At 40.1% G+C, this 27,637-nt stretch overlaps 1 protein-coding gene across 3 annotated transcripts in view; it reads right to left on the bottom strand.

Annotated features, from left to right (window-relative positions):
• cadm3 (cell adhesion molecule 3) overlaps positions 1–27,637 on the bottom strand; it is a 168,272-nt gene that overhangs the window by 83,650 nt on the left and 56,985 nt on the right. For all 3 annotated transcript variants that reach the window (XM_014013048.1, XM_014013049.1, XM_014013050.1), the window contains exon 2: positions 7,068–7,217. In XM_014013048.1, coding sequence (XP_013868502.1) covers positions 7,068–7,217 — 150 coding nt within the window. The remainder of the gene's footprint in view (positions 1–7,067; positions 7,218–27,637) is intronic.

Genomic DNA, 27,637 nt, shown 5'->3' on the forward strand with positions numbered 1-27,637 from the left:
TACATTGGTAATGTCTGACTGGGCCTCGTGGCTCTTTATGTTCAATAAATTGGGCCCCGAGGTCAAAAAGGTTAAGAACACGAGTTAAATGCCCAATTTATGTCTCCTGGGATAAAAATATAAATATTTCTATGCCATCTCTCAGTTCTGCTGAGTGGTCTGCTCTAAACGTTCAAAACAAAGCTKYAAGATTAGCACTTGGCTGAAATTTGAGAACCAGTGTGGATTTCATTCATACGAGTCGATCATGGTTTAAGGTCGATGGTAGACTTTTATACAGCCTTCTCCTCTTTTTAGATCAAATTTGTATTTTTTACACAAACTGTTTGATCGTTTTCTCACGATTATAACTGATGTGGTTTTAATAGAAGACAAGACTCTGTTGTTACCTTATCTACCTCTGCCCAGAACTAAACGCACAAAAAGACATCTTTTTACTGGTGCTGCCTTCAGAAGTAACTTTTTTTTTTATAATTATGGTCAATTTAAAATAATGAAATGGTTTTTAATTCAGTCAGTTGAGTGTTTTGTGTTTGAACCATTTGTTTGGTTGTTAAAGTGTTGCTTGTCTTTGTTTTGGATGGTTTGCTGTTTCTCTTTGTRGTTCCATTGATTGATTTGTTTTCATATGTTTTTATGTCTTTGTTGGACCCCAGGAAGAGTAACGGGTGGGGTTCCTAATAAATAAACAGTTTAAAACTCTTCCATAAAAGGTGGCAGGTAAAATGCATTCCTTCTTTACTTATCTTCAGTAAAGACATTAAGTCAAATYACACTTTGATAAGTTTATAAAACAGTCAGTCTTTCAAACCTTGTGATTTTTTTAGAGCCCTCAATCTGACGTTTATCTGTTTTCAGTTTTTAAAACAAATAATAAAATGTTTGACAGTTTTCCAGCTGCTCAGTAGCAAACAGGAAGCTGAAATGGCAGCTTTGACCTTAAAGAGGTGAAAAAGTTTAAACCGAACTCTGACAGAATCTTACTGAGTTGATTCAAAACAGACAGAAGAAATGCTAAAGAATCAGACTGAAGCTGAAATCACATGAACAGTAGTTTAGTTTGTGCATAAATAAAACATTTAGCTCAAAATGTCACAAAACTGAAAGTGAAGAGACTTTTAACTTGACATAAAAACAAACATTTTATACCTGTGACCATCAGAGAGCTGACTGCTGCTTATTTGTTTGTCAGAGGCTTGTTTTCAGCCTGGTCAGGGAGTGAGAGACGCTGGTGGGTGGTTACCATGGTGATCACAGTGAGCTACTTGAGCAGCTTTATTATTTTTGATTCAGTTTCAAACTAGTCAGGTAAGATTTCCTGGTTATGTGCTGTTCACTTGCTAAATGTTCCCATTCATCTTTCCTTGTGCTCCGTTCTTAATCTTCCCTTTAAAAAGTCAAWAACGTCTTGTTTTCCTCTTCTTCTTCGCCCTTTAAAGAGAAGAACTGGCTCAACAGTTCAGGTCTGAACTGTTTCACCTCTCCTCCTGCTTCCTATCTTAAATCTCTTTTTTATTAAGTACATAATACGCTGCGGATGTTTGTGTACTGCTATAGGGAACATCGCACACCTCTTCCCTCCTCTTTATTTTTTGTTTTCCCCGACCCCCCTCCTCCAGCGCTCGTCTCAATTCCCTTCAAAGCAGAGGTCAGGCTTGAAGCGTCGAATCACGGCAAAGAGAGCTTCGCTTTCTATTTTTCTCAACTGCAGCTGAAGTTCCTGCTGGAGTAACAACATGCTGGTTTCTCAAACACTCCTCCATCATTCTCGCTTCTCTCTGCTTTCCAAATAATCTGTTGCAACCACGTTGGCACTCTGCAGCRGGAACTTGTCAGTCTGCAGTCAGCTCTCTGTCCTCGCCGTTCCTGAACTCTATCGCTCCGTTGCGTCATTTCTGCACTCGGCTGCTGAATCGGTGCATTCGGGGAGACGGTCGTTTCATCTCGCTCCTATTTCCCTGTTTTAGACTTTTTCCCAGCCGTCCGGTCACTCCTGTCCGTCTGCACGCCTGTCTCTGCTTTTGTTTTACATTCAGCAAGTCTGTCGTGATGCTGAATCACAGAAAATGAGCAGAATACAAAAGTTTGAGCCGATCAAAGTTTTTTTTACTTAATTGTGGTCTGCCCTTTAGAAAAGCAAATGAGGCAGTCATGCAGTGCATTTCTTAKGTTTTTCAGTGGCAGCCATTATTATATAATGATTATATCCACCATCCAGGTCTCTGAACTGTTTTACTCGTCTGTTAACTTTGAGATACTTGGAAGTTTCAGTGTTGTTAGAAACAATCACATGAAAAAGAGATCAGTGATCAAATTACAAAGAAAAAAAAACTTCCTGCCGCCGCATCTTTTATAATACCTGTAAAAATTATACTTTAAAATTCATTCCTGTCTCCTCTCAGCCAATGTTTCTCTTATTGCTTTRTGACTTATGGATTTTTCTCAAGTAACCCCAGAAGGCAGAGTGGTCTTGTCAGATCCTATACAGTCCCATAAATGTATTAATTTATTTTTACTTTGTCCTTCTAAACAGGCTGTGAGGAGTGTTTTAACTTGTCATATCTCTGGCATAAAGCACTGGAGAGGTTTTTAATTTTACATGAGGGAGAACAAATCTCTCCTTTCACTCGTGGTTCAAGAGTTTTTCAGTCCACTTTATAGTTTTTGCACAACTATTGTTTGTTTAAAGCTAACTTTTTGGATTATTTCTCTCCCCTTTTTTTGCCCCTCTTCTTCTCTGATCCATAAAAATGCAGAAAAATCTGGCTTTCTGATTGGCTACAGCTGTTTTGTTTGTTCTTAACCTCTTCAAAAACATCAGAAATGCATAGGGCGACTGCAAACTCTGAGGAAGTCTACACCTTTTTGCCTTTTCGAATCAAGTCAAGATGGCCGCTATGGCTAAACTCACCAAGTGGCACAAATTTCCTCAGGAATTTTTATTCAAGCTGTTGTGTTTTTTGGGGTAAAAAAACGCTCTCATTTCAATCATGGAAATCTAAACAAGCTAAATTTAAAGCTGAACCACCTCCTCGTTCAGCGCTCAGCTCACACAGAATGCTTCATCATAAAGCTGCGACACTTAATCTTTAAAAGTGGCTCCTTTAATTGGGCACATTGATGCACTTTAATTCAACAGACTCAGAGGTTTGTTTGTCCTGCGCTTTCTTTTCTTGCACGTATTGAGCACTTTTGGCTCGCTGTAATAGTACAAAAACACGCCGTTTGATTTCGCACTCTTCCAGTGTTTTTGTTCAGAGCTTTTTCACTTTAACAAAGCTTTTGACCCATTATGTTTAAAGTGATTATTTGGGGGAGGGGGGCTTGTTCAACAACAGTGGAGCAGCAAACATCTTAATTGCAAATCTGCCACAAGAAAATTACATTCAGTTGAAACAAGTATGCAAATGTTGTGCTTTTTTATGTGCTTTTGATTGTTGCAAAACCTGCTTTTTTTTCTTTTTTACTTTGTGCATCTCAGATCAGACAGCAGTCCAATCTTTAAAAATATGTAAATACATCCAAAGCGCATGGCATTGTGACTGTTTCTCTTTCAGATGTTCCAAGGAACATCTTGAAAATGCAAAACAGTGTCTTATCTGGCTAAACATGTTTAGTAAGCTTTTAACTGATATTCCACAATACCTTTAAAATGACATTATGTGTRGTCTTATGATCTCATTCGTGATCTKTTAGTTATTAGAGTATGTGTCATGAATAAYAGTCAGCTATTACCRCACCAAAGTTTAGTACAATATCTGTACAACTTACTGAGGTACAACCAGGTTTATGTAAGCAACAACTGTGGCAGCCATCTTGAATTTGGTTAAATCCAAAAATTAATCAGTTGTTTGTAAATTTGCAGCCAATAAATACTTCCATCCAGTAGTTTTTGAGATATTTTGCAAACAGATGGACTGAACAGTTAATGCRAAGGTTTTAATGACATATGTTGTGCAATATGTTCATCAATATATGTGTTGTGAATGATTCTCTTAATTTTAGCTCAATACCTGTAGAATTACAGAGTTATAGTCTTTTTTTGTGTTTTCTAAGGTCAGTTGGCTATGGAAGCTAATTAAATTRAGCACAGTCCAAAAGTAACAAATAAATAAAAAACATTTTCTCCAACTGAACTGGGTCCAGTCCATTAAACTGACTGGCCAAAGCCGGTCAGTCTTAGATGGAGGGAAGGACAGATTGTTCATCCAATCAGCTGTCAAGTATTATTTTGAAAACGCTACTTGAGAGCGTCACATTCACAGATGGCTCTCTGTAGTAACAACCCATCTGGCATGTTATGTTGTGAGATCACTGCAGCCAAAGTAAAGGTAATCATTTGCTTGAAACACAAGAGGAAACACAAATCTGTTGTAATGTTGACCCCTGGACAGAACACCCTCTTTCCCATCTGGGTGGAAAAAAAGTGTTTTACAGTCGTGTTACATGAATGAAGAGCAGCTAAGGGATATTTGGCATACGGGTGATGTTTAGCTGTGAATGCTACATGTTTCACTGAAACTAGAAAAATCCTACATTTCTTGTTGGACTTTTAAAACAAGGACAAAGACGATACAGAGAGATGAATAAATCTAGGAGTTTTGTCCTTCACAACCTATAGTTGTCTTACCGCCCTGACGTCATCGATCCAGAGCTGAACAGCTGACGCACAGTCACGTGGTTGCTCAACGTTCGTTTTCGCACACACCTTTCATAGTTCACGAGGCACACTGTGCTGAGCTTCAGGTTAACCCCTCCCACTGTGGTACACGTCACAGCAYGGGTTTTCTTCCTGCTCGAGACAACACTCTGATATCTGCCGTTTGGCCACAAATCTGTCAAGAATTTAGAGTACCACACTTTCAGCAGACAGATTCCCCCGTGCAAAGTGTTTGTGCTTTTTCCATCTGTGAGTTTTTGTCCATTTGACTATCGTTATAAGTGTCTGAAAGAGTCATGTAGATGGACATCCATCCATTATCTTCTGCTTTATCTAAAGTTGGTTTGCGGTGGTGGTGGGGGGGGCAGCAGCTTGAGCAATGAAGCCCAGATCTCTCTTTCCCCAACCAACTCTTCCAGCTCGAGGACTCCAAGGCGTTCCCAGGCCAGCCGAGAGACATGGTCTCTCTAGCATGTCCTGGGTCTTCCTCAGGGTCTCCTTCCAGTTAGACATGCCTGAAGCACCTCCCTAGGGAGGCATCCAGGATGCATCTTTACCAGATACCCAACCCACCTCAGTTTTGATTGCCCAGGGTGGGGTCTCCCATGGCAGATTGGTCCTAGGTGACAGGCCAGACAAAGAATAATTCAACCGACACTTATGGACACAAAATACCAAGGAACTCTGTGTCCTTTGCCTGGACGTGGGTTACCGGGGCCCCACCCTGGAGCCAGGCCTGGGGGAGGGGCTCGTCGGCGAGCACCTGGTGGCTGGGGCTCTACCCATGAGGCCTGGTACAACTCAACTCACGAATGAGCAGGAGGAGCTGTACGAGCCGGGTGCAAGATGGGCAGTAGCCAAAGGCGAGGACCTCAGCGTTCTGACCCAGGCCTACTAAAGCTGGTTCTTGGACATAAGTACTTCTCCTCAAAGCTATCCATGTTGTTTAAACGCACAAGAGTAGGCTTCTGGAAGCACATTTAAGCAAAATGCCGTCATTGTTGTCAGAGCACTTTTCTGCATAAACAATCACGCCCACAGACTTCTGACCAATCCCACAAAGCTCGGTACATTCTCTCTGAGAAAAATTTCGGCCTGAACCTTGATTGTGTGAACAAAAAGACAGTTTTTGTCACGTAACTGTGACAATGAGAGCAGACTTCCCAGCTTCAGACAGAGTATAGGGCTTTTACAGAGCCTGGYACCTTATCTGTGTGTCCAAAAAACCTAACAAATATTCAGTTGATCCAATCTAATTTATTCATGAAGCCCTTTAAACTCCTCGAAATGAGCAAAGTGCTTTACAATTAAGTACAAAAAACACTCAACAACAAAAGATGAAATGTATCAAAGGAAAAACTGATAGAAAACATAGATCTACATAGATGTAAAACTTTGTTTTCCTTAGTGTTCTGAGATAACTTATTGTGAAATGGTGCCGTATAAATAAGTGAAATTGAACCAAATCCAAGCTCACCCACTCCTCTCCAAATACCTGTAAATATACCGTATTTATTCGTGTATAACACGATCTCATGTATAATACGACCCCCCCACACTTTTTGAGCTTAAAAAGCATTAAAAAAATTCTCAAACTACCTCCCATTTCATACAGACTTCAAGATTTTTCAGCCTTTGCAGTCTTTATACACATCAGTAAAATTAATCATTGGACTGTTCATTTTATTTTAACAACATATGCACTAAAAGGTATTTTGACAACAAATATACAGTATATCAGCTGTAGCAGCATCATATGAATTCTGGCATTTTACACATAGTCCACCAGGAGGCGCCAACACAAAAGTCAGAGACTTCACATGAGATTTGGMCCATCTTGTGGGGGAAAAGCAGATTACTTCCTACTCGCGAGCGCCCCCTCTGGTGGGGAAACGTTTTTTCAGGGATAAAAACTTTTTCAGAACACCGGTAGATGGCAGCCATTACAGACGAACATGTGTTTGTTGTTGTTCGAGGAGCGGCTCGGTCACACACTAATGTCATTAGTTTGCTATCATTACTAAGGTGCAGGACTGCTTTTTCCCCCTTTTTTTCACATCATGTCGCCTGCCTAGATCTGTTATTATCTCGTTCTGTAGCACAGAGGAGGGTCAGAGGTGAGCTCGTTTCAACTGCTTTTTACGACGCGTCTCATTTCCGGACTCATGATTTTGTGAATGAAGCCGATATTTCAGTTAAAATACATAAGTAAAAATATTTATCCGAGTATAGTACTACCACCCAACTTTATGGATGATTTTATGGATTTAATTTTATGTATTATACTTGAATAAATATGGTAGTTTAGGAGACACTTATGCATCCTTCAAAACWTATTTATCCAAATAAATCTGCACTTCCTGAAACCACTCAGCAAAAACTGATGGACTCTCTGACTGCTTCTCACCTCTCTTCTCTCCAAAGTACAGAGTCTGTTGTGCGGTGTTGGACCACTGCAGTGAGGAGTTGTCGCTCTCCGCCACCCGGCAGGTCAGTGTCACTTTGCCCCCAACGGACACCGTCTCATCTGAGGTCACCGGCTGCAACGGGTCGTCGTCTAGGAAACAGCAGAGAGGAAAAAGATGTTAAAAGCCGGGGCAGGAGCGACGTGAGATAAACGCCGCACTCGTATGAAAACACAAGCAAAAACAGTATCACACACAGCAGCACACAAATCAGATGAAACCACAAAACGATGTTACCCGCCTCCCACCCTTTCGTTCTGTCTGTCTCCCCCCTCCCCTCCCCTGCCCATCTCTTTCTTTGCTTGTCAGATTATCTATACATCTCTATCTGTCTTTCTGAGCACAGGCGCCGTGCACACACACACACACACTGACATCTTGTCAGAGGCACAAAAAAAGCTGACAAATGGTTATCTGGTTGTATGTCTGAGAGGCCAATGTAAGAGCAATGAGTCAGTTGCAACCACGGCATCCAGGGACTGCACAACCTGAGGGACTGGCAAAGATGAAGAGACGATGGCAGACAGTAGCTCTCGATAGGTCAAAGCAGCAACAAGAGCGCTAACTCACACCTCCTAATAGTTTTATAACCTTTTCTTTTTGTCAATATTTATCAGCCACTGCCAAAAGCTGGGTAAATGCAACGCTGTAGCCTGTGTCTGCTCATGTTTGTCTGTGTCGTTAACCAAATATCTAATGAATTATTGAARTGCTGGAACCCAATACAAGTCAGTCATACAGTCAACTGGCCTGAGAAACACAGAAATGATTTGAACTCATCAGATTTTACAGATATTGATTTAATTTTGGTGAGGTTGTAATTAGTCTTTCTCTAAAGTATTTTTTTGTTTTAACCAAGGTCAAAGTTGTTTGTCTGTTAGCAAAATATATCATTAAACATTAAACCAATTCAATGATAATTTACATCTACAGCTTATTACAGTCTGGCCACCACAGCTAATCTACATTAGCCAAAAGAAACGTGGCTATAAGTTGGGCAGACAAAAGATGTACTCAAGTAAAAGTATCAATACTTGAAGATATTTTTACTCAATTAATGGTAAAAATTAGGCATCTGAGAAATTACTCAAGTAAAGGCTGTGTTGCACTATAACCTTTTAGAAAACTTATGCCAACTTCTGAAAATTTTAAAGATGTCTGKGTTAAAGATGGWATTAAAACATATCAACTGAAAGCCTCTTTTAGGTSTGTACATACTGTAATGCTAACAAACTGATCCATAATTTAGACATACTTTTTGAACTTAATTATGAACATTCATTTAACCTCAAACGTACAGGTTTTAAATTAAATGTTGCTGAAATTGCAAGTTTCTCAGTGGATCTGTGCTAGACAATGCAGCCTAGGTGGAGTAGTCGAACACAGATCCACTGAGCTTTCAACACAGAGCATCTTCAGAAGACAGACTAATAAAATAAATTTTTAAAATATGTATCGTTCCATACATAGTGTGTATTGAACCTAAAGCTTTGTATTGAACAGTTCCATAAGGATACATGTTGCACCCCTACTAGTTACAGTACTACACACCTCTGGCTATAACGCATATTGTGCTAAAACCTGATGAAGAGAATTATCTTCAACTTGTACTCAGAGCAGGGGCGGACTTGCCATTGGGAGTACCGGGACTTTTCCCGGTGGGCCGGTGCATCACTGGGCCGGTGCAGGCAACGAGGAAAAAAAAAGTTGTGTAGTTTTGCTCAATACCAGTAGATGGYGATGAGAGGCAGCGGCCGGGTGACATGCATTCCCAGGCCTTTAACATCATGCATATGTATGGGCTGCTGCAGAACAAGCTCAAACACCACCAGCATTATGGAAATGAACAGGTCATTGGAAACGAGAACGAGAATACAAATGACCCGTCATAATGCAAAGATTCTGAAGGCAGTGGCTGAAACTGGAAAAACCACTGATGAGTGAACTGTCTGGGTGTGTAACCGTATTCAAATTGGCTCAAATTATGGTATTTAACAGTGCTGCCTTGATAAGGGGTGATAGTGCAGGCTAATTCTACATCGCGTTTAGGGAGGGCGGTAAATGATTTTGTGAATCAGAGCAAGAGATGTTAGTAAAAATATGCAGCCTCTCGTTACGGTGAGTAATGAGGAACATAAGCGCCGCTGTGCTTTTTGCCATGTTCAGTTATTGAGGCCTTTGAGTGCATTGCTCACTTCAAAACGTACTCGTCCAACCTCATCTGAGAAGCTAAACAAAAACGTGCCATAACCAAAAAAGAAAAAAAGAAAAGACCAGGCCAACGGAGGGAGCATCTCGGAAGAGAATATGCCTCAAGCGGTCTTCTCACCCCTAAAATACAGCGTGTATAAATAGTTTAATTGGAACCAAATTGTCAAGACGAAGACAGGTCTATATACAGCGTGGGGTGTTATCACAACCAGGCACGGGTGGTGGAATTGAATTTTTTTTCTTTTTCCTCTAAAGAAAAAAAAACATCTGCTTAAATTTGCTTCAGCAGAACTCCCATCAAGACATGAAAGGGGAAGGGAGGGGTGCGCGGAGGCAGGATGCAGAAGAAGAGGTGAGAAAACTAACTGCATGTAGCATCAAAAACACACATTTGCAGAACATGAGCTGTGAGCAGCCCGCAGGAGCTACGGACATCTTTTAAAGATGGAAGACAGGTTCAGCATCAGAACGCATCAATTATTAGAAAAGGGGGAAAAAAATTGGCTTTGCCTCTGGGCTGTGAGGATTGAGAGCGATAACAGCTCTTAAGGTATGGCTGCTGCCTGCCAGCGGGACTCAGAAGACGCTCCGACTCCAGCAGCCCTGCGTGTCAGGAAGTTGCTGCTTTGCCCTCGCTGGAGTTTTAATGCAGCTCTGACCTTGTGGTGGGTTTACCTAAACGCCCTGATGGCTAAGGGCTGAATTTGCGGTCAAGTGCACTGTGGATTAGCGTCTCCTTTAATAGCATCTTGAGCTAATTCTTGCGGCTGATCACATGAGCTTCTCTACTTGGCAGGAACACTTTGAGCAAATTGGCTGACCCAGGGCATCGCTCATCAAGCCAACCACAATCGGCTCGCAGAACTTACCCGAACTTATGTAGTGTCCACAGAGTGCTGGCACAACCGACATGTGACATTTGTGCTCCTGAAGCATCAGTTAGTGACTGTTTAATATCCTGAATGGGATTCCAAGCTTATTCTCAAAACTTCAATCCCAACTTAATGGTTATGAAGCTAAAGGGAAAACTCATCTTGATGAAACAGTTTGTATTGCTTTATTTGTACCAGCAGGTAAATTTCATCACAGTGAAATGAATCAACTTCATTCCACAAAACACAAACATACGACATGAACATGCAGTAGACGCCACACGAATAAAGAGTGACCAGGTGCTCAGTGTAAAAGTAAATACAACTCTCAACTTTATAAACAATGTCAAAATAAAAAGATAAGACAACATAAAGCCAGGTTGGACCATATAAAACTCAATAAGACTAAATAAAGCACCATCTCCATATTCTGCTTATCCGTAGTCGGGTCRCGGAGGCAACAGGTCCAGAAGAGAAACCCAGACCTCCCTGTCCCCAGCTACACWGTCCAGCTCATCCTGGGGGACCCCGAGGCGTTYCCAGGCCAAARAAGATACACAATCCCTCCAGTGAGTCCTGGGTCTTCCCTGGGGCCTCCTACCAGTGAGTCATGGAARCACCTCTAAAGGGAGGCGTCCTAATCAGATGAACCACCTCAACTGATTCCTTTCGATGTGGAGGAGCAGCGGCTCTWCTCGCTCCCCCTGGATGATGGAGCTCCTCCCCCTTTCTCTAAGGCTGAGCCCGGCCACCCTACGAAGGAAGCTCATTTYGTCCGYTTGTATAAGGKATCTGGTTCTTTCGGTTCTGATCCACATCTCGTGACCACAGGWGAGGGTTGAAACATAGACGGACCAGTAGATCCAGAGGTTTGCCTTTTGATTCAGCTCTTTCTTCACCATGACTGACYGACCAASGCCCTCATTACTGAGGACGAGGCCCCAATCCGTGGATCCATCTCCATCCTACCATCACTCATGAACAAGAGACCCAGATACTTAAACTCCTCTACTTGAAGCAGAGACTCTCCTCTGACYTGGAGGGGTCATTCCACCCTTTTCCAGTCAAGAACCACGGCCTCAGACTTACAGGAACTGACCTTCATCCCAGCTGCTTCACATTTGGCTTTGAACTGCCCCAGTGCATGCTGAAGGTCTTAGTCTGAAGACACCAACAGAACTAAATCATCTGCATACAGCMGAGATGAGACCCTGTGGTTCCCAAACCAGACCCCCTCCTCTCCATGACTGTTCATTGAGATCCTGTCCGGAAATGCTACAAACAGGATCGGAGACAAGTGATAGCCCTGGAGTCCAACCCGTACTGACCACAAGCTCCCAGTGAATCCCATTAAACACAATAAAACCAATAAAACAACATTTTCTGTATCAGAAGCTGAAAATCAAAAGTTAAATTTGCACAAATTAGCCATGTAAAAATACATTTTAACAAGATTAATTATCTAACATGTTCTGCTTTTGTTTAGTGTGTCCTAAAACAAGATCCAAAAATACTTTTTTGTCTGGATAAAAGATTGTAAGACTCRGTTAGMTGGACAGTATTTGCATCTTAATGTCAACAGTTGTGTGAAGAAGCAGATATTTTGGAACCACTGAGGTTTAYGATATATTTAAAGGTTGTTTTAGTGTTAAGTGGTTAAAAACAGCATCTCTGAGTTAAACATTCCAGTTTTAACCACTGCAGCCACTCCCAATCAATCAAACTCTGAACTATAATTTGTCCCACAAACTTTGTGTCAGTTAATGCATGCTAAAAAATAATCTCTCAAAATGTCCATAAAACTTGAAATGCTTAAATGAACATGAAATAGGCTCCTGCATCCTAAATTTAAATAATGCCCACAAATCATTTGGAAATTGTGTCATTTATGGCAACTTTCTTTTAAGCTCCATCGGTCAAACTTTAATCAAAGATAAGTTTGGTTTAATTAAGTTTGAGCACTTTGTGGATAAACTTTAATTTCAATAGGATCATTTAACAAACATTAAACAAARATCTGAGGGCATTATTAGATGAGATGGGTGGAGTTGGGGTAAAAGATTTTGAAATAAGTCGTCAAAACTTGGTTTTCACATTTTGAAGTGGTACACCAAACCAAACTGGCTCACACAAGTCTTTAGTTGGTCACTGCTGGAATGATTGGGGACAAATACAAAAGTTCCTTTATTTTATCTGTGAAGCTCCTTAGGAGCCAAGTTATAAAAGTGAAAGAAGGTTCAGCCAGAGTTTAAATGGTTAAGCCAGGCTAAATACTCAAGCTGCAAAAACTGAAAGGCGCAACCTATCTATCCTCTGCAGACGTTAAGTTAAAGACTGTGGCTTCTTTCTTCTCTCCTCACATCCCACTTCTTCATCTCCAACCGGAGCTGTAAGCCGGAGAAAGACACGGGTATTTAAAGCAACACAATTTACACTCTCCCCAGCCAGTAACAAGGTGAGAGAACGCAGAGGTAGAAGGCTGACTGGGATATCAAATCAAGGGGGGGASCCGGAGAGAGTAAGATAGATGGATAAGGATATGCAGAGGAGGCTGGGTGGTAAAACGAGGTGGGAAACTGGGAGAGTGCAAAGTGGGAGGGAGGGAGGGGGAGACAAAGAGTAGATTGTGAGACAGAGAAAGCGTTACGAGCTCAAGGGCTCGCCAGTAATTAAAAACAGAAATAAAAATACTGAAAAACAGGTTGTTTAGTTTAGTTAGATGGAAGAATCACAATCAGTATGATGATATTTTACTTATAAAACTTTGCAGACTTGTTTAGCTCATTCAAAGACACAAAGAACTCATTAATGCATTTACCATTTTGATGTCTTTCAGTTGAATGAGTGATACACCTGTTTTTAGAACAAAATCCAAAGTTTTGAAAGCACGAAAATGTGTTGAAACATGAAACAAAATGCTTTTATTTTATAAATTACTTAATTCACTTTTAAAATTTCAAGACATTTAAGATTTAGAGACATCAGTCCACATGTGTCAAACTGTAGACCCACCAATGAGGCCCCGCTTTAAAGCCAGCATTGACCATAAACTACGTCTCCCATAACGCGTGTGGATTATTTTACCCACAAAATGACAACATCCCACCAGCAGGTGGAGCTGCACAGGATTCTGGCAAAGTTCACTTTGTAGAAATCTACATGTAGCTACATTTTCACTGGCTACTTTTGATGCAGCCCAGTTGTACTGGGAAGTAGGAATTTCCCACTTACAAGTTGTAAATTTAAACACAACAGTGAGTAGAACTCTTTTACTTTTAATAGTATACGTAGTACTTTTCAGTGTTTATAAGAGGATGGGATTAAACACTGTTTCTATACAGGAAATACCAAGTAGAGCTCAGTTGTTTGTCAGCAGTGCTCAGCCATAGCAATGTGTGAGGAATGTGATGTGTTTAGTCAAAATTAAACATGAAAGATTGAAATTTGTTCCAACTGGCCCTTTGAGGGCCACCATAATGTTCAGGTGGCCCTCTGTTAGAAAGATTTGACATTTCTGCTTTAATCAGTTACCTACCATACCATAAAACTAGCATGTCTAGCCTTAAATGTTATGTCATGGTGAAATTTTAACTGTTGTGTGTTTGTAAAAGCTCTTTTCTGATGCTGTCTTCCATGTGTTCCTTTTTAAAGCAACTTTTAGCTGCAGCACAGTCAACTAAAGCAAACTCAAACTAAAACGAATCCTTTCATAACACCCAGTTTACCCACAGTTCCCCATATTGTCTCAGTGCAGGAAGGTTAACAGTGTTTTCCTTTGTGACTGTACTGGGACCACATTAAAGACTCACTAATCAGACTTGGCAGTCCATATTTGGGGAAACTGTGCCAAAGCTCCAGCTGGATAAANTTTGAGGGCCACCATAATGTTCAGGTGGCCCTCTGTTAGAAAGATTTGACATTTCTGCTTTAATCAGTTACCTACATGCCATAAAACTAGCATGTCTAGCCTTAAATGTTATGTCATGGTGAAATTTTAACTGTTGTGTGTTTGTAAAAGCTCTTTTCTGATGCTGTCTTCCATGTGTTCCTTTTTAAAGCAACTTTTAGCTGCAGCACAGTCAACTAAAGCAAACTCAAACTAAAACGAATCCTTTCATAACACCCAGTTTACCCACAGTTCCCCATATTGTCTCAGTGCAGGAAGGTTAACAGTGTTTTCCTTTGTGACTGTACTGGGACCACATTAAAGACTCACTAATCAGACTTGGCAGTCCATATTTGGGGAAACTGTGCCAAAGCTCCAGCTGGATAAAAAAAACCTCTTCTATAAAAGCAACTATTTTATTATTTGTGTTCATGTATCAGCTGATATTTCTGAGTGTGCAGAGAAGAGCGAGCTGCAACATTAGCGCATCACTCAACTCGCAGACGTTTAGAATAAATAAATGTTTGAAGACGGAGAGCTCAAACTATTCCTTTAATTAAAACTACTTCCTTCTACTTTTTTATTCTTCAAAAAAAGAAAAAAACAATAAGACAGTGGATATTTCCAACCACCATTTACATATTTCCCCCCACCTCCATCTGTCTCCCACCATCGCCTCTCCTCCTTCTCTCCATCTGCCCTGATCTCCTCCTCAGCGTCCTCCTGTCCTCCCTCACCTCTTCGTCCTTCTGTCGCTCCTCCTCCTCCTCCTCATCCTCTCCTCTGCTCTGAATCAACCCGTTTATTTTCTCACATCCCTTAATTCCTTCTCTCCCTCCTTTTTTTTTTGCCCTCCCAGGGTGGCTTTGCAGTGTTGCTGCTAATTAACTTAGGTTAATGAACTTTATTTATTGCAATACAAGTGTGTGTGTGTGTGAGTGTGTGTGTGTCACTTTGCACAGGTCTGGGATGAGTGTGAGTGCAGTCGTGGGATTCTTATATTCTTTAATTTTAATCAAAGGTGTTTTTGTGTAAGAATGCAGTTGTTGCTTTGTAGAGGGGTAATTATCTGACTGTGTGTCTTGGTTTACGTGTGTGTGTTTGTGTGTGTGTGTTAGCCCCCATGAAGCTTATTATCAGAGTTCACGTGGCTTTGTTTGCATGCAAGTGTGTGTGTTTGTGTTTAAGCGCGGTTGTATTTGCTTTGCCGGGAGGAATTTATCTATTTGCGCACAAGTTTTGTGGGGCAAAGTGTGTGTACCTGTGTGATTTATGGGATTGTTTTTTTATCTGCACGTGACGCTGTGAGTGTGCGAGTGTRTGTGTGTGTGTGCGTTTTCCCTTTGTAGCTGCGGGGAATTGTGCGTGACAGACACACTCATGTGTCATGGTGCTGCGGATGCTGCGCACATTTGATGGGAAACTCAGCCAACAGTGTGTGGTTTGATACGGCAAAGTATGATACAGTCCATTACGCACATACAGAGGCATCCACTCTCACATACTGCAAGGATGCCCCCCCCCCCTTCCCCCGTTACTGTACACGGGCAAGTACACGCATCTCCCCATAAAACACACAGATGGAAGCATGTACACACGTCTTGTACAAACACTTAAAAGCCGACATAAATATATAAAAATGCACTTAAAACATGTTAGATCCATTTAGAAACAGAAAAAAACACACACTTTGTCACAAAGTGCTCAAAGGACACCTTCAGAGAAACCTCACACACACACACACATCAGCACACATATGGAGCAACCTCCCCCACACTATCCATCTATGCCCAGCTGTCCCCAGACCACCACCCATCCCCCTGGGTATAAGTGTGCGTCTGGGTCTGTGTGCACATTTGTGTGGATGTAGGTGCCCTTACACCCCCCAGTTATTCACCTATTTTCCCAACCTTCTGCGTCGTGAGCATAACGATGCAAATTCAAACCTCATTCAATAACGGTACTACTTTACTATTAGGCTCCCCTTATAGATGGCTTTAGAAGAGTTTACAGATAGGTTATTAATTAATCTGTAAACACTTTATAAAATATTAATAAGTATTTTATGCATTAATTAGGTCAAAAAGAGACTAAACTGTCCGGTTTCTTTCCAAATACTGAGCCAAATCTGTTTGTGTATTAAACATTTCAGACTTACTACCTTGTATGCACAACAATGATTAGGTAAAACATATTTCAACATATAATAATGTTACTGGATTATAAATGTCAACTAATATTAAAGGGATCCTTATTATAAAGTGTAAAATTGTACATTATTTTGGATGAGGTGGGATTATTTTGTGTGACTGTTAACATGATGTTTGTTTTACTTTTTTGAAACATCAACATTGTTGACAGTACATGTCTGCATTAATTTTATTCACTGAACAAATACGTGCTGCTTTGAACAAAGGTCAAGTAACTGGTGCTGTATATATTGATTTTCGTAAAGCGTTTGACACAGTTGATCATTATACTCTCTTACAAAAGTTGATTTCTTTTCAACTTTCATCATCTGCAAAACAAATGTTTTCCTCTTATTTGACTGATAGGTGTCAGGTTGTGAAACATGGAAGCTCTGTGTCCGGGTCTCTGCCCTGTTCCGTGGGAGTTCCGCAGAGTAGCATACTGGGCCCACTGCTTTTCCTATTATAATGTACATAAATGACCTTCCAGAAATATTGAAGTATTCAAATATTTTAATGTATGCTGATGATACTGTTCTTTTTTTGTCTGATTTCAATATTGAATCTATTAATAGTCAGTTACAAGCAGATCTTCAGACATTTCATGGTTGGCTTCGAGATAATCTTTTGTCAATTAATGTTAAAAAATGTGTGCATGTATTTTTCCTCACTCAAGAGACATTTTAATATAACAAATTAACTCACTTTTTTAAACAAACCCCTTGATATTGTCACTACCTACAAATATCTTGGAATTACTTTGGATTCTCATTTGACTTATCGTGATCATGTACAAGTCTTAACCACTAAGTTGAAACAGAAATTATATGTTTATTCAAAATTAGATCCAATCTGACATCTTCTGTTTCAAATATCTATCTTCATGCCATTATACTCTCAACCATGTCGTACTGTTTACCTTTTTGGTCTCTTACAACAAATGAAATCTTAGAACCCATAGTTAGGCTCTACAACAGGTCCTACAAAATTCATAAAAAACTTCCTGGTTGGACTCATCACTGTACAGTTCTTTCATTGCCTGATGCCTTGACTTTTCAGAATTATGTTTTGTATAGTGGTAGTAATTTATATTTTCAGGTCTTCCAAGGTGCCAATTATGGAACTCTCTGTGCATTGTTGCTCAAATCAAATTCTGGAAGTGGTCATTCAACTAGATCTGTTACAAAAGGACAACTGATATTACCAACTTTTAAAAACTGTTACGGCCAGAGATCTTTCTTCTATGTTTATACTAAAACATGGAATGACATTCCTCAAAACTTAAAGTCCATTTCAAAACTACAGCCCTTTAAGAAGAATCTTGTCTGCCATCTGCTGGACACTTTTTGTTGTGCTCATATTTAGACGTCCTATTTTGCAAATGCTGCTTTCCTGAAATTTGGTATGCTTGTTTGTCTTTGTGTCTATGGTGTATAATGATGTGATTGTGATGCTGTATTTCTGAGTATTTTCTGTGCTGCAGAACAGGAACCTGCTGTAAAACAGCAATTATGCTGAGTCAGGCTTGATTTTTAGTAATCTTTTCCTGTYAAATCAATAAATTAAATCAAATCAATAATTTCAAATCTTGATAATCACTTTTAAAAATGGTGATTCTTTACAATAAAGACTAACTTTTGGCATTTATAAATGTTTATTTGTCATTAATAGTGTACTGTACATTACAATAAGTTTCCCTTTGACAGTTGTGAATATTTATATTGCAGTAATACAGTACAATATGTTAAAGTATGTGTTTCTTATAGTTATTGTAATTATAAAGTAGTAACCTASTCTGAAATGTTTAATAAGCACCTTTAGATGTAATATAAACGTGAACAGATTTGTCTTATTTGCTAAGAAAATGAATAGTTTTCTCTTTCTCGTCCTTATTGTATAATAAACATTTATTAATGATTTGTAAAGTGTTTTCAGATGAATTGATAACATATCTATAAACTCTTTATAAGCTATCTCTAAGAGGAGTCTTATTGTAAARTGGTACCAAATTTTAAACGTAAATAAAGATGATAAAACACAAACAAATCAAATTCTTCTCCATCCGACACACTTTGTGTTTGGATTATGAAGTACAGAACGGGGCGTGGCAAACGGCTTTGTTTAGAGTACTGGTTGTTGGGATCCTGATTTAATTCCATCATTGAACAAATTAGTCCTAATCTGTGAGKGGTGTGGGTGGGGTAGACGGAGGAGGAGGGGGGATGCCCGGGATTGGAGTGTTTGGGATTTAAGCACCCCTGCCTGCAGTTTTAGCACAAACAAACTCCTTAACCTTTAGATTTTACTCTATCCTGCTTGTTTTGTGAAGGTTGAGGGTTTGCAGGAGATTTTGAGCCCCCCCACCCCACCCACTCTTTCCAATCAAGTCCTGTTCCAACCCCCTCCAGCAGCCGGCCACCCCACCCTTCCTCTGCTGCCTGTCAAACATAGTTAGCTCAAAGCTCAGACCATCTCCCTCCTTGTTCTCATCCTCCACCAGCTAGATTACCCCCACCCCGGATCCCCTCGTCTCAACACACACACACACACACACACAAACACATAGGCAGCACACCACCGGCATCACATCCCAGCAGAGTGTCTGCAGCAGCAGCGAGGCGCCAAGACGGCCGCCCCACCCTGCCACCGGAGCGGCGCATCGAGAAAGGAAAGAGGAGTGCGGGGTGAGAGGAGGAGGGAGAGGGGGGGCTCAGCCTGCAGAAAAGGGCAGCAGCATCACTGCTGACAAAAGAGAAAGAATAATGATTTGCCAAGAAGAGAAAGAGCGAGCGAGTCAGGGAGGTAGAGCGGGAGAAAGATGGAGAAAAAGCACCGGGGAAAAACAGAGGGGAGGAGAGTGAAAGAGGCGAGCAGAGAGTGAGAGGTGAACGAAGGACGAGGCAAAAATAAGCATATATAGATAGATGAGAGCAATGAGGAGATATGACAGGGTGACTTAGAGAGGGGCAAACAGACTGAAAGAGATGGAGGAAAAAATGGGAGCAAAACGGAGGGAAGTAGAGCCCAGCAGAAAGAGAAATAACACAGAGGGATGGGAAGAGAGAGGAAAGACATTCTGACAGGAGGAGGTAGAGAGAAGGAGCAACAATGGGAGCTGATAAGTCTTAAAGTGGGTCTTTATAATCAGTTCTCCTGTCTGTACAGGTCTGAAGAGATCCACTTCCAAGGTGACTAGACTAAAAAGACCACGAATCAACTCATTCATCCTCATTTTCTAAAGTCAGCTAAAAATGATAAGCAGTGGGAGTTAGTCAAAATCAAGTAGGCGTCTTCTGAAGTTACAGGGCTGCTTCACTGCTCGACCAAAACAGGACTTTTATTGGTTCTGATCTTTGTTCCAGTTGACTGATGTGACCCATCATATCGAAATGAGGATTAAGTCAAATTTGGTCAAAATGACCTAACTACATTTTCAGATTCYTGGCTTTAAAAGCAACATTTTGACACCTGGATCATTCTGGTATCATAAGTAAATCCGTATATATGACTTAATTTGTCTTGTTGGTTTCTATAATACATAAATATTAAGTCTGAATCCTAATTTTATGTCATTTTAATGAGGATTTTTTGATGTCCTTACAAAGAGAAAACGAATTGTATTTGAATACTGAAATTCTACAGCTAAAAAGAAACAAAAACATTTCTAGCTCACAAGGAAAATCTCAAAATTTTAAGGCATTTTTCCTCAAAATCAGGTTTTTTTGTTGCTACGCCTCAAAAAAGTGCTTTAAATTTTTGTTTTATGATTATATTTCAGACAGTTCATTCAACTGATATGATATTGATATTAATATCAGGCATTTATTCATTATATTTTGACAAAATGCAATTTTTGTCAACATTTTAATCAAAACACTGTATTTGCCTATTTCTCCATAAACCACTTTTAGACTTAATCCTTGTTTTGATGTGATGGGCCACTAATCCGGTCCTGATTTAGTTTTCCTATATGCTGGTTTCTGTTCAACAAAGAAAACCCATTAAAGGATCCAGGTCCAGGTCCAGGTCCAAGGTGTTTCATTGGCATGGTTCACACTGCAGACAAATGCCAATATGTGATTTTTTTTAATCCAACCTAAGCCTTTACAGTATGTGATACTGAGTTGAATACATATCTGATGGTTTTCAAAGCCACTGCGTCTGAACGCTGATGTGGTGGGGGTGATTAGATCGATCTAATAATATCGATACTAACCTTGAGTCATGCTGTTTAACTCTTATAACACCACACGTCTTCAGCTACAGAACAGACTGGCTGATTTGTCTTTGCTCTTTTAATTTTCCGTGTCCCGGATGACCGAGAACATAGAAACATACGATAGTAACGTCCAACGCAGACCATATCGATAAAGTTACTCAATCGATGTTTTTCTTTCAGCACGTCGCTTTGTTCCAAAAATAAAATGCTGCATCAAAGCATTGGACCAGAGGCWGGTTAAATTTTAAACATTGAACTAAACAAGCAGGTCAGATAATTAAAAAAGCTCTGATTGCACAGCATCTTCAGAATGGACATGCTAACATGTAGCATCCATGTTTAGCTACTTCCGTAAACTGAGCTGAATGTGAYGTCAAAACCATGAAATAGTTTGTCTTATTTGTAGTCCGCGGTAAGAATGGAGGTCAGGACAGAGGATAGAGATGTCCTAAGTTTGTTTCCTTTCAAATCCTTAATCACAATAATTCCCTGTCCATAAATCTGTGCACAACTTCATCTTTTTACTGTTTTTCCCTTTTCGTCTACAGTACAAAGGTGAAAACCCCAAAAACATTTAAATTGCTTCCCTAAAATCTCCCACAACTAAAAGTCTGTCAGAATTGCCACCAAGCTGTAATTGATGTTGGGCACTATTCTTTGATTTGTGTGGCCTTGTCTTCGGCCATGTAAGATCCCTCTGCGAGGAACTTTATAAGAAATAATTCACACGCAGACATCCTGGGGCTATGTTGAGCAAACAGGAATATTRTTATTTTTTGCAGCTCCAAGCAGGTTTGTGGCTGAGCCAGTCAGCACCAATAAACCATCGGTGCGAAGAGAGCAACCCGAGAGAGCGACTTCATTTCTCTCAGAAAGTAAAGGTTTCCGCACTAATTAMTGGTAGAATGTAGTAAAACCAATGTTTCCGTAGTTTTAGCCTAGTTCAAAGAGTACAAAAAATACCAGATTTGAACCAATTGGAACGTGACGTCTGCCTATTGTGAGGACAGAAAAAAGCATCGGGGATGTGARAGAGCAGGAAATAATCTAACCTGATCCAGGCAGATGCTATATATGCAGAGCGAAGAAGGTTCATCTCCCCGTGTGAATAAATCACAACTAACCAGCAGAACAGCTTTTACTGCCGCTTCATTCACGTCAGAACAGTTACTGTGAAAAACTGTTTGATTTGTTGTTKTTTTTTCCTTCTCCCTTTTGAAGCTTTTCCAAAAAACTGCTTTATGTAACTAAGTAATATTAAGCCTTGTCAGCTGTAATTTTGCTTACATCACAKTTATCTCCACAATCATTTTAGTGGCACTTCCTCTTTGGGCTGCGACGCAGTGGAAACCACTTTGATAATTTTGTTCTTTTTTTTAAAACAGCGAAGCCAACTGAGCTTCTTCAAAACAAAAATAAAAAATGTCCAAAGAACGACTGAATGGCACAGGAAGAGAGATGTTTCTATTCTAAAGAGAGGAGCTCTTTTTTTTGCTCCAGAAGCAAGCGCACTTCAAAAGAACATCACCCATCAGAAATCATTTGGTACCAAAAAGAAAAACCAAGCTTTATCTCTTCAYCTGAACCCCCTACCCCGCACTCACACACACACACACAAACGTTTCATGCACACACAGAGGAAAATAAAGAGAAGTGAAGTCTTTAATGTCTTGGCAAACGCACTGACTGCCCCTGCCAATAGGCCGCTTAAAGAAATGAGTAGTCAATTACCAGAAGTCTGCCCTTTGGACCAAGATCTCTGGACCTACAGTCTGAAGCCGGAAAACATGCCCTTTCTGTCTCTCTGCACAGCATATTTCAAAACTGCAAGACCACAAAACTAAAAGAAAGAAGGGAAAGGGCTGTGCTATGTTCTGAGAAATAATGTATTTCAATCAATCTTACTGTTTTAGCATTAAATAAATGTGCACAGGGTGATAACCTGAAACCAAAGTTTTTGTGAAATTATAATATTCCACAAGGACGGGCGATTTCTCATTACTTTGAATCAAATTATTGTTACAGTTCTTCTTCTTCTTCGTCTTCTTCATCAAACTTGTCTTCTTCTCCGGTCTTTGCTGGCGATTGGTAAACAATGAATTGGCGCATTATCGCCATCTACTGGTATTGAGCGCCAGCCCAGTGATGCACCGGCCCACCGRGAAAAGTCCCGGTACTCCGGTAGCTAAAATTTATGATTATTATTTAATTATTTTTATTTATGTATTAGAGTAAATAGGTTTAACCAGGCCCTTTCAAAGAATAACTACATGAAAAAAACTATTTTTATTCCCTGTAGGGAAACATTTTTTGACACATTTTCTGCAAGTTAACCTATCTTGTTGTGACATCAGACATCTTCTTTGTGTGTTTTTTTGAGATGGCATGAAGTGAAATAATTAAGAAACACACACTTGTCTATGAGGTTTCGCAAGTTTTTTTTATTTTTCATTTCAAAGTGAAACCAAATTCTGGTTGAGTGATTTGTCATTTGATGACATTGTGTCAACAATGTGTTAGAAAAAATAAATCACCTGACTGAATCATGGAGAAAAATGACAGAAAAAAATAACAACTCCTGGATGTGATCAAGCTTGAACTAATTGGTAAAATTATCATCAGCGTGTGGAAGACAAAGAATTGAGTGTTACTGTGTTAAAAGCATCTGATGACAATGACGCTGTTTTGTAGCTGTGAGCAGAAGAAATAATCCTTTAGGCAGCAGCCCGACTCTCTGAAATCCTCTATAAGAAAGCAAATACTGTCTGCTTCATCCAAGCTCTATACGGTGCAATAAATTCACTTCATGAAGGTAAACACTGAGTTCAAAACTAGACAAACATCCTTCATACCTCTGTGTACTCAAGTCTGGATGATATGATCTGGATGTATAGTTCAGACTCTTCAAAGATGTATGAACTTGTGCACTTTACCACAGGATAATATTTAAAATGCTCCTGGAAACCATCTGGAATTGGTCAAAATGATAACACTATATGGTTTTGTTGACTTTTTGTGTGTGAATCTGGTAATAAAGAAAAATGCAACAAATCTAATTAAAGATAACAGTAAAATGATGTAATCTTCCTGCTTGACCTGATATTTATTCCTGACCAATGTCTCCTCCTTTCTTTCTCTTTTGCGTTAAGCAGCAAATTCACTTATGTTTGCACCTAAATGTCATCTCAGAGAATCGACGTTTGTCTGATTCCATCATATTTGTTTGCCAACACAGACAACAGCCAGCATGACGGACTCGACACACAGAAGATGACATCGCTCACTCTCGCCGAGCCACCGGCAAAACTCGTGAAATTTCCAACTCATTCTCGTAGACGCGCAAACGCAGGCTTGAGACAAGAAAGTCGAAAAATGTTCAACTTGTGTTGCTGTCACAGTGTTACAACCAATCAGTGAGGGTTTCATTGACTGACCAATGACAAATCCTATAGTTAGACTTAGGTTTCCTGAATTATTCTTCATTTCTGCTGCTATAGACTTAGTCTGCTGGAGCACAAACTGAGCACATTTCCTCACTCTGCTGTTGTCTTTAGTCTCTCTTCTCTACATGTTTATTGTAATTATTTCTATCATGTTTTTCTTTGTCTTCCAGAAGAAGGTGCTCCTGGACCAGTCCTGGACCAGTTCTTCTGTGTTTGTCTGTGTCTCTTTCCTGTCCCTCAACCAGCCGGTCGAGGCGGATGGCCATCTGTCCTGAGCCTGGTTCTGCTGGAGGTTTCTTCCTGATTAGCAGGGAGTTTTTCCTCTCCACCGTTTGCTCAGGATGGGAGACTGTGATGAAGTGATTCAACACAATCTGCTGGTTTCTTCTTTAGATTGTTCTTTTTATGTACAGTGCCCTGAGACAACGTCTGTTGTGACTTGGCGCTATATAAATAAACTGAACTTGAACTCAATGAGCGAAAATTATGCTACATACAGTTAGCTACCACTTTCAACATGGAGGAAACCATTATTCATATTCATATCATTTGGTAGTGGTAATACATGCTATTCAGTTTTTTGCCAAGTGCAATTTATGGCGTTGCCATTGCTATGGTGTTAGGTATGTTGAGTTTCACCCAGGTGGCAATGACTGCCATGTATCGCTGTTGTTGGTCAACTTCACCTGTGTCAAGCCCATAATCATTAATCATGTGACTCAAGCTTTGTGTGTTTTCTATCAAGTGGTTTTGTTTACAGTGAACCTGCATTTCATAAAACTACTGATGTAAGTCATTAAAACCTTTATGCTGGGTTTTATAGTTTATAACAGGACTATTCAACTGGTGGCCCGCCAATTGGTTCATTTATATCTTAGACCCAAACCCCCAGTTTTCTACTTTAATTACTGAGTTCTTTTAGTTAAACATAGACATGTTTGATATCTACAGAAACGTCAGAATCTTGCTACAAGCTGGTAAAACCTATGAACACATAGGCGTAATTTGCAGGGGGGTTAGGGGGGTTATGAAGCCCACAATAATTTGATGCAGTCAATATACCCCCCCCCCCCCCCAATAAAATAAAATGACATCATTTGCTCAAACACAATAGAAATTAACTGGTWAAGTAGACAGATGCAACTCTCTTGTTGTCTTTAGGTAACTTTGACTTGATTTAAAAATGTACAATGTCACGTTTTCGAGCATAACCTCCCCCCAATGGTAGACTTAAAGTTACGCCCTTGTATGAACACTCAAGACACACTGCAAAATCTGTCCATCTAACCAAGTTTTAAAACCTTATATCAGCCAAAAAGTCTTTTTGATCTTGTTTTGAGACTGATTTACTAAACAAGAACTGATTGTGTAAGAATAATAATCTTGTTTTCACAATGTGTAAGATTATTTGTCTTGTTAGTCTGAAAATTTGACGCAAATTAAGTCAAAATTTCTGCCAGTGGAGTAAGAAAATTTTACTTGGTAAGATTCTTCAAATAAGAAAAAAATTGAGTCAAGTCAAGTATTTCAAGAATCTTACCACGTAAAAAATTCTTACTCCATTTGCAGAAATTTTTGACTTAATTTGAGTCAAATTTTCAGACTAACAAGACAAATAATCTTACACATTCTGAAAACAAGATTATTACTCTTACACAATCAGTTCTTGTTTAGTAAACCTGTTTCAAAACAAGATCAAAAAGACTTTTTTGGCTGATATAAGGTTTTAAAAATGGGTTTGGTGGACATTTTTTACAGTGCAGCAAATACACAAGAAAAAAATCCAACAAATAATGGATGTGCAGCCATTTAAAAGACACAATAACATCTAAAACATATACACTCAAAGTCACAACCTCCAAGCTCTATGATCGCACAGAGACACACAATCCGTCTCCGTCTTGACAGACACACACACACCTACAGCCTCGTAAAGCTTCTGATAACAGCAGAAAGTTATAGGACAGCCACAAGAAGGATTGGACTCTGGTTGCCAGGAGTGAGGCTGAGATTAAAAAACACTGAGAGACCCGAGGCTGAGGAAGACACAAAAAAGAGAGGCGAGTAAGCAGATGGAAGACGGAGGGATGAGCCGGTGCGCCCGAGGGTTATAAGGGAAGATATGCCTCAAATTAAAACATTTGGAACAAAGGAGGGATTGTTGCCAAGCAACCCGGCTGAAACAAGGTTACCGGGGTGACGGGGATGACCCGAAGCTTGACCCGAGAAATGGATTTGCCCTCGTCGTCCACAGSCACAAACACGCACCTCCACCCCAATCTTTCTGCTGCTTTCCAGGTTCGTCCGGCAAACACAAACAGACAGACGGTTCCCTCAGAACAGAGCTGGACAACAGCTTCTGAAATGGGAAGCCATGAGGTCAGAGGATAACGGCTAAACTCAGCTGAAATCAACAACAACAACATGAACTCTCTGATTTCTAAGATGAGCTGGAGGTATAAATTATTTGTTTTTTTTTTCCACAAGAAATTGGCAACACTTTCAGCACACAAACAGTTTTGTGAAGATGAATAACCTCTCAGTGAGGTTAGGAGTATATTTAAAGACAACCCTAACCCCTCCACTATTAACCCTAAGAGACATTTYTGCTTTAAAATTGATGTTATTGTTCTTTTACTGAGAAAAATAAAACTGGATGAGCTTTTTAAGAAGCCACAGCCTGATAAATCYTTCTGAATTTATACTAAAAGAAACTATTTTAATGTCTGGGGAGTATGTTATTGTGCTACTGGAGAACCCGATGAGCGGAACATTACACCGCTAAGAATAAAGTTGTCTTGGCTGTCTTCTAGACAAACTGTGCTATCCTCTTTTCCTACTTTCCTTCAGACATAACTCTGGATTACTGTTCTGCAAATCTGTGCGCACAGCATGGAAATCCTTTTACACTGTTGTTGGACTTAAAAAAAACTCCMCKTTAAGCAGTTCAAGTGCTTAAAATAAATTTGGAAATAGTGWTTTTTTTTCTTTCCCTACTTCCTGAACTCACAGAAAGGATAAATATTTCTCCGTTAGAAAAGGTTTGACTGCGCGGACTAGTTTGTTTCAGAGTCTTCGAGTAAACTCTGTTTACAAGAACGGCTTTTAAAGTTTCAGTCGTCGCTCCTCGTGTCAGTTCAGATCGGTTACAATAAAAAAAAAACCTGAAATTATTTGATTTATGGCTTCATGTTTTCTTGCGTGCATAATTAGACAATTATCTGCGACGGCTCTGATACAGCCGTGCAACAAATCACGGAACTTGCAAGATGCTTTTGAAGCCGCTTTCTTTGGTTTCACGTCAGCTCTCCTGTCAGCCCGCTTCCACTTGAATTCACAAATAAACGTGTTGGCTCCTCTCGTCGTGTAATTGCTGCTGAGTTACACGAGACTGGATGTTTCCAGATGCTTCTTCTTTGTTTTTTTATTTTTTTGTTTCATGCAGACCTTTCTTCTTTTCTCTGCTCTTGTTGTTGACTGCTCGACAACATGACATGAAAGGGCAAAAGAAGTGTTTCTAGATGATGAGTGAGCGCGGCGCCCGGGTGTGGGAGAGGCTGAAATCGCACAGTAAGACAAAGCAGGGTTGAGAGAGGCAGAAACATTAATGTAAACCAAAGTTTGCACCGTGTGTGTGTGTGTGTGTGTGTGTGTGTGTGTGTGTGTGTGTGTGTGTGTGTGTGTGTGTGTGT

The sequence above is a fragment of the Austrofundulus limnaeus genome, unplaced genomic scaffold, assembly GCF_001266775.1.
Source record: "Austrofundulus limnaeus strain Quisiro unplaced genomic scaffold, Austrofundulus_limnaeus-1.0 Scaffold97, whole genome shotgun sequence".
In the NCBI taxonomy this organism is placed as follows: domain Eukaryota; kingdom Metazoa; phylum Chordata; class Actinopteri; order Cyprinodontiformes; family Rivulidae; genus Austrofundulus; species Austrofundulus limnaeus.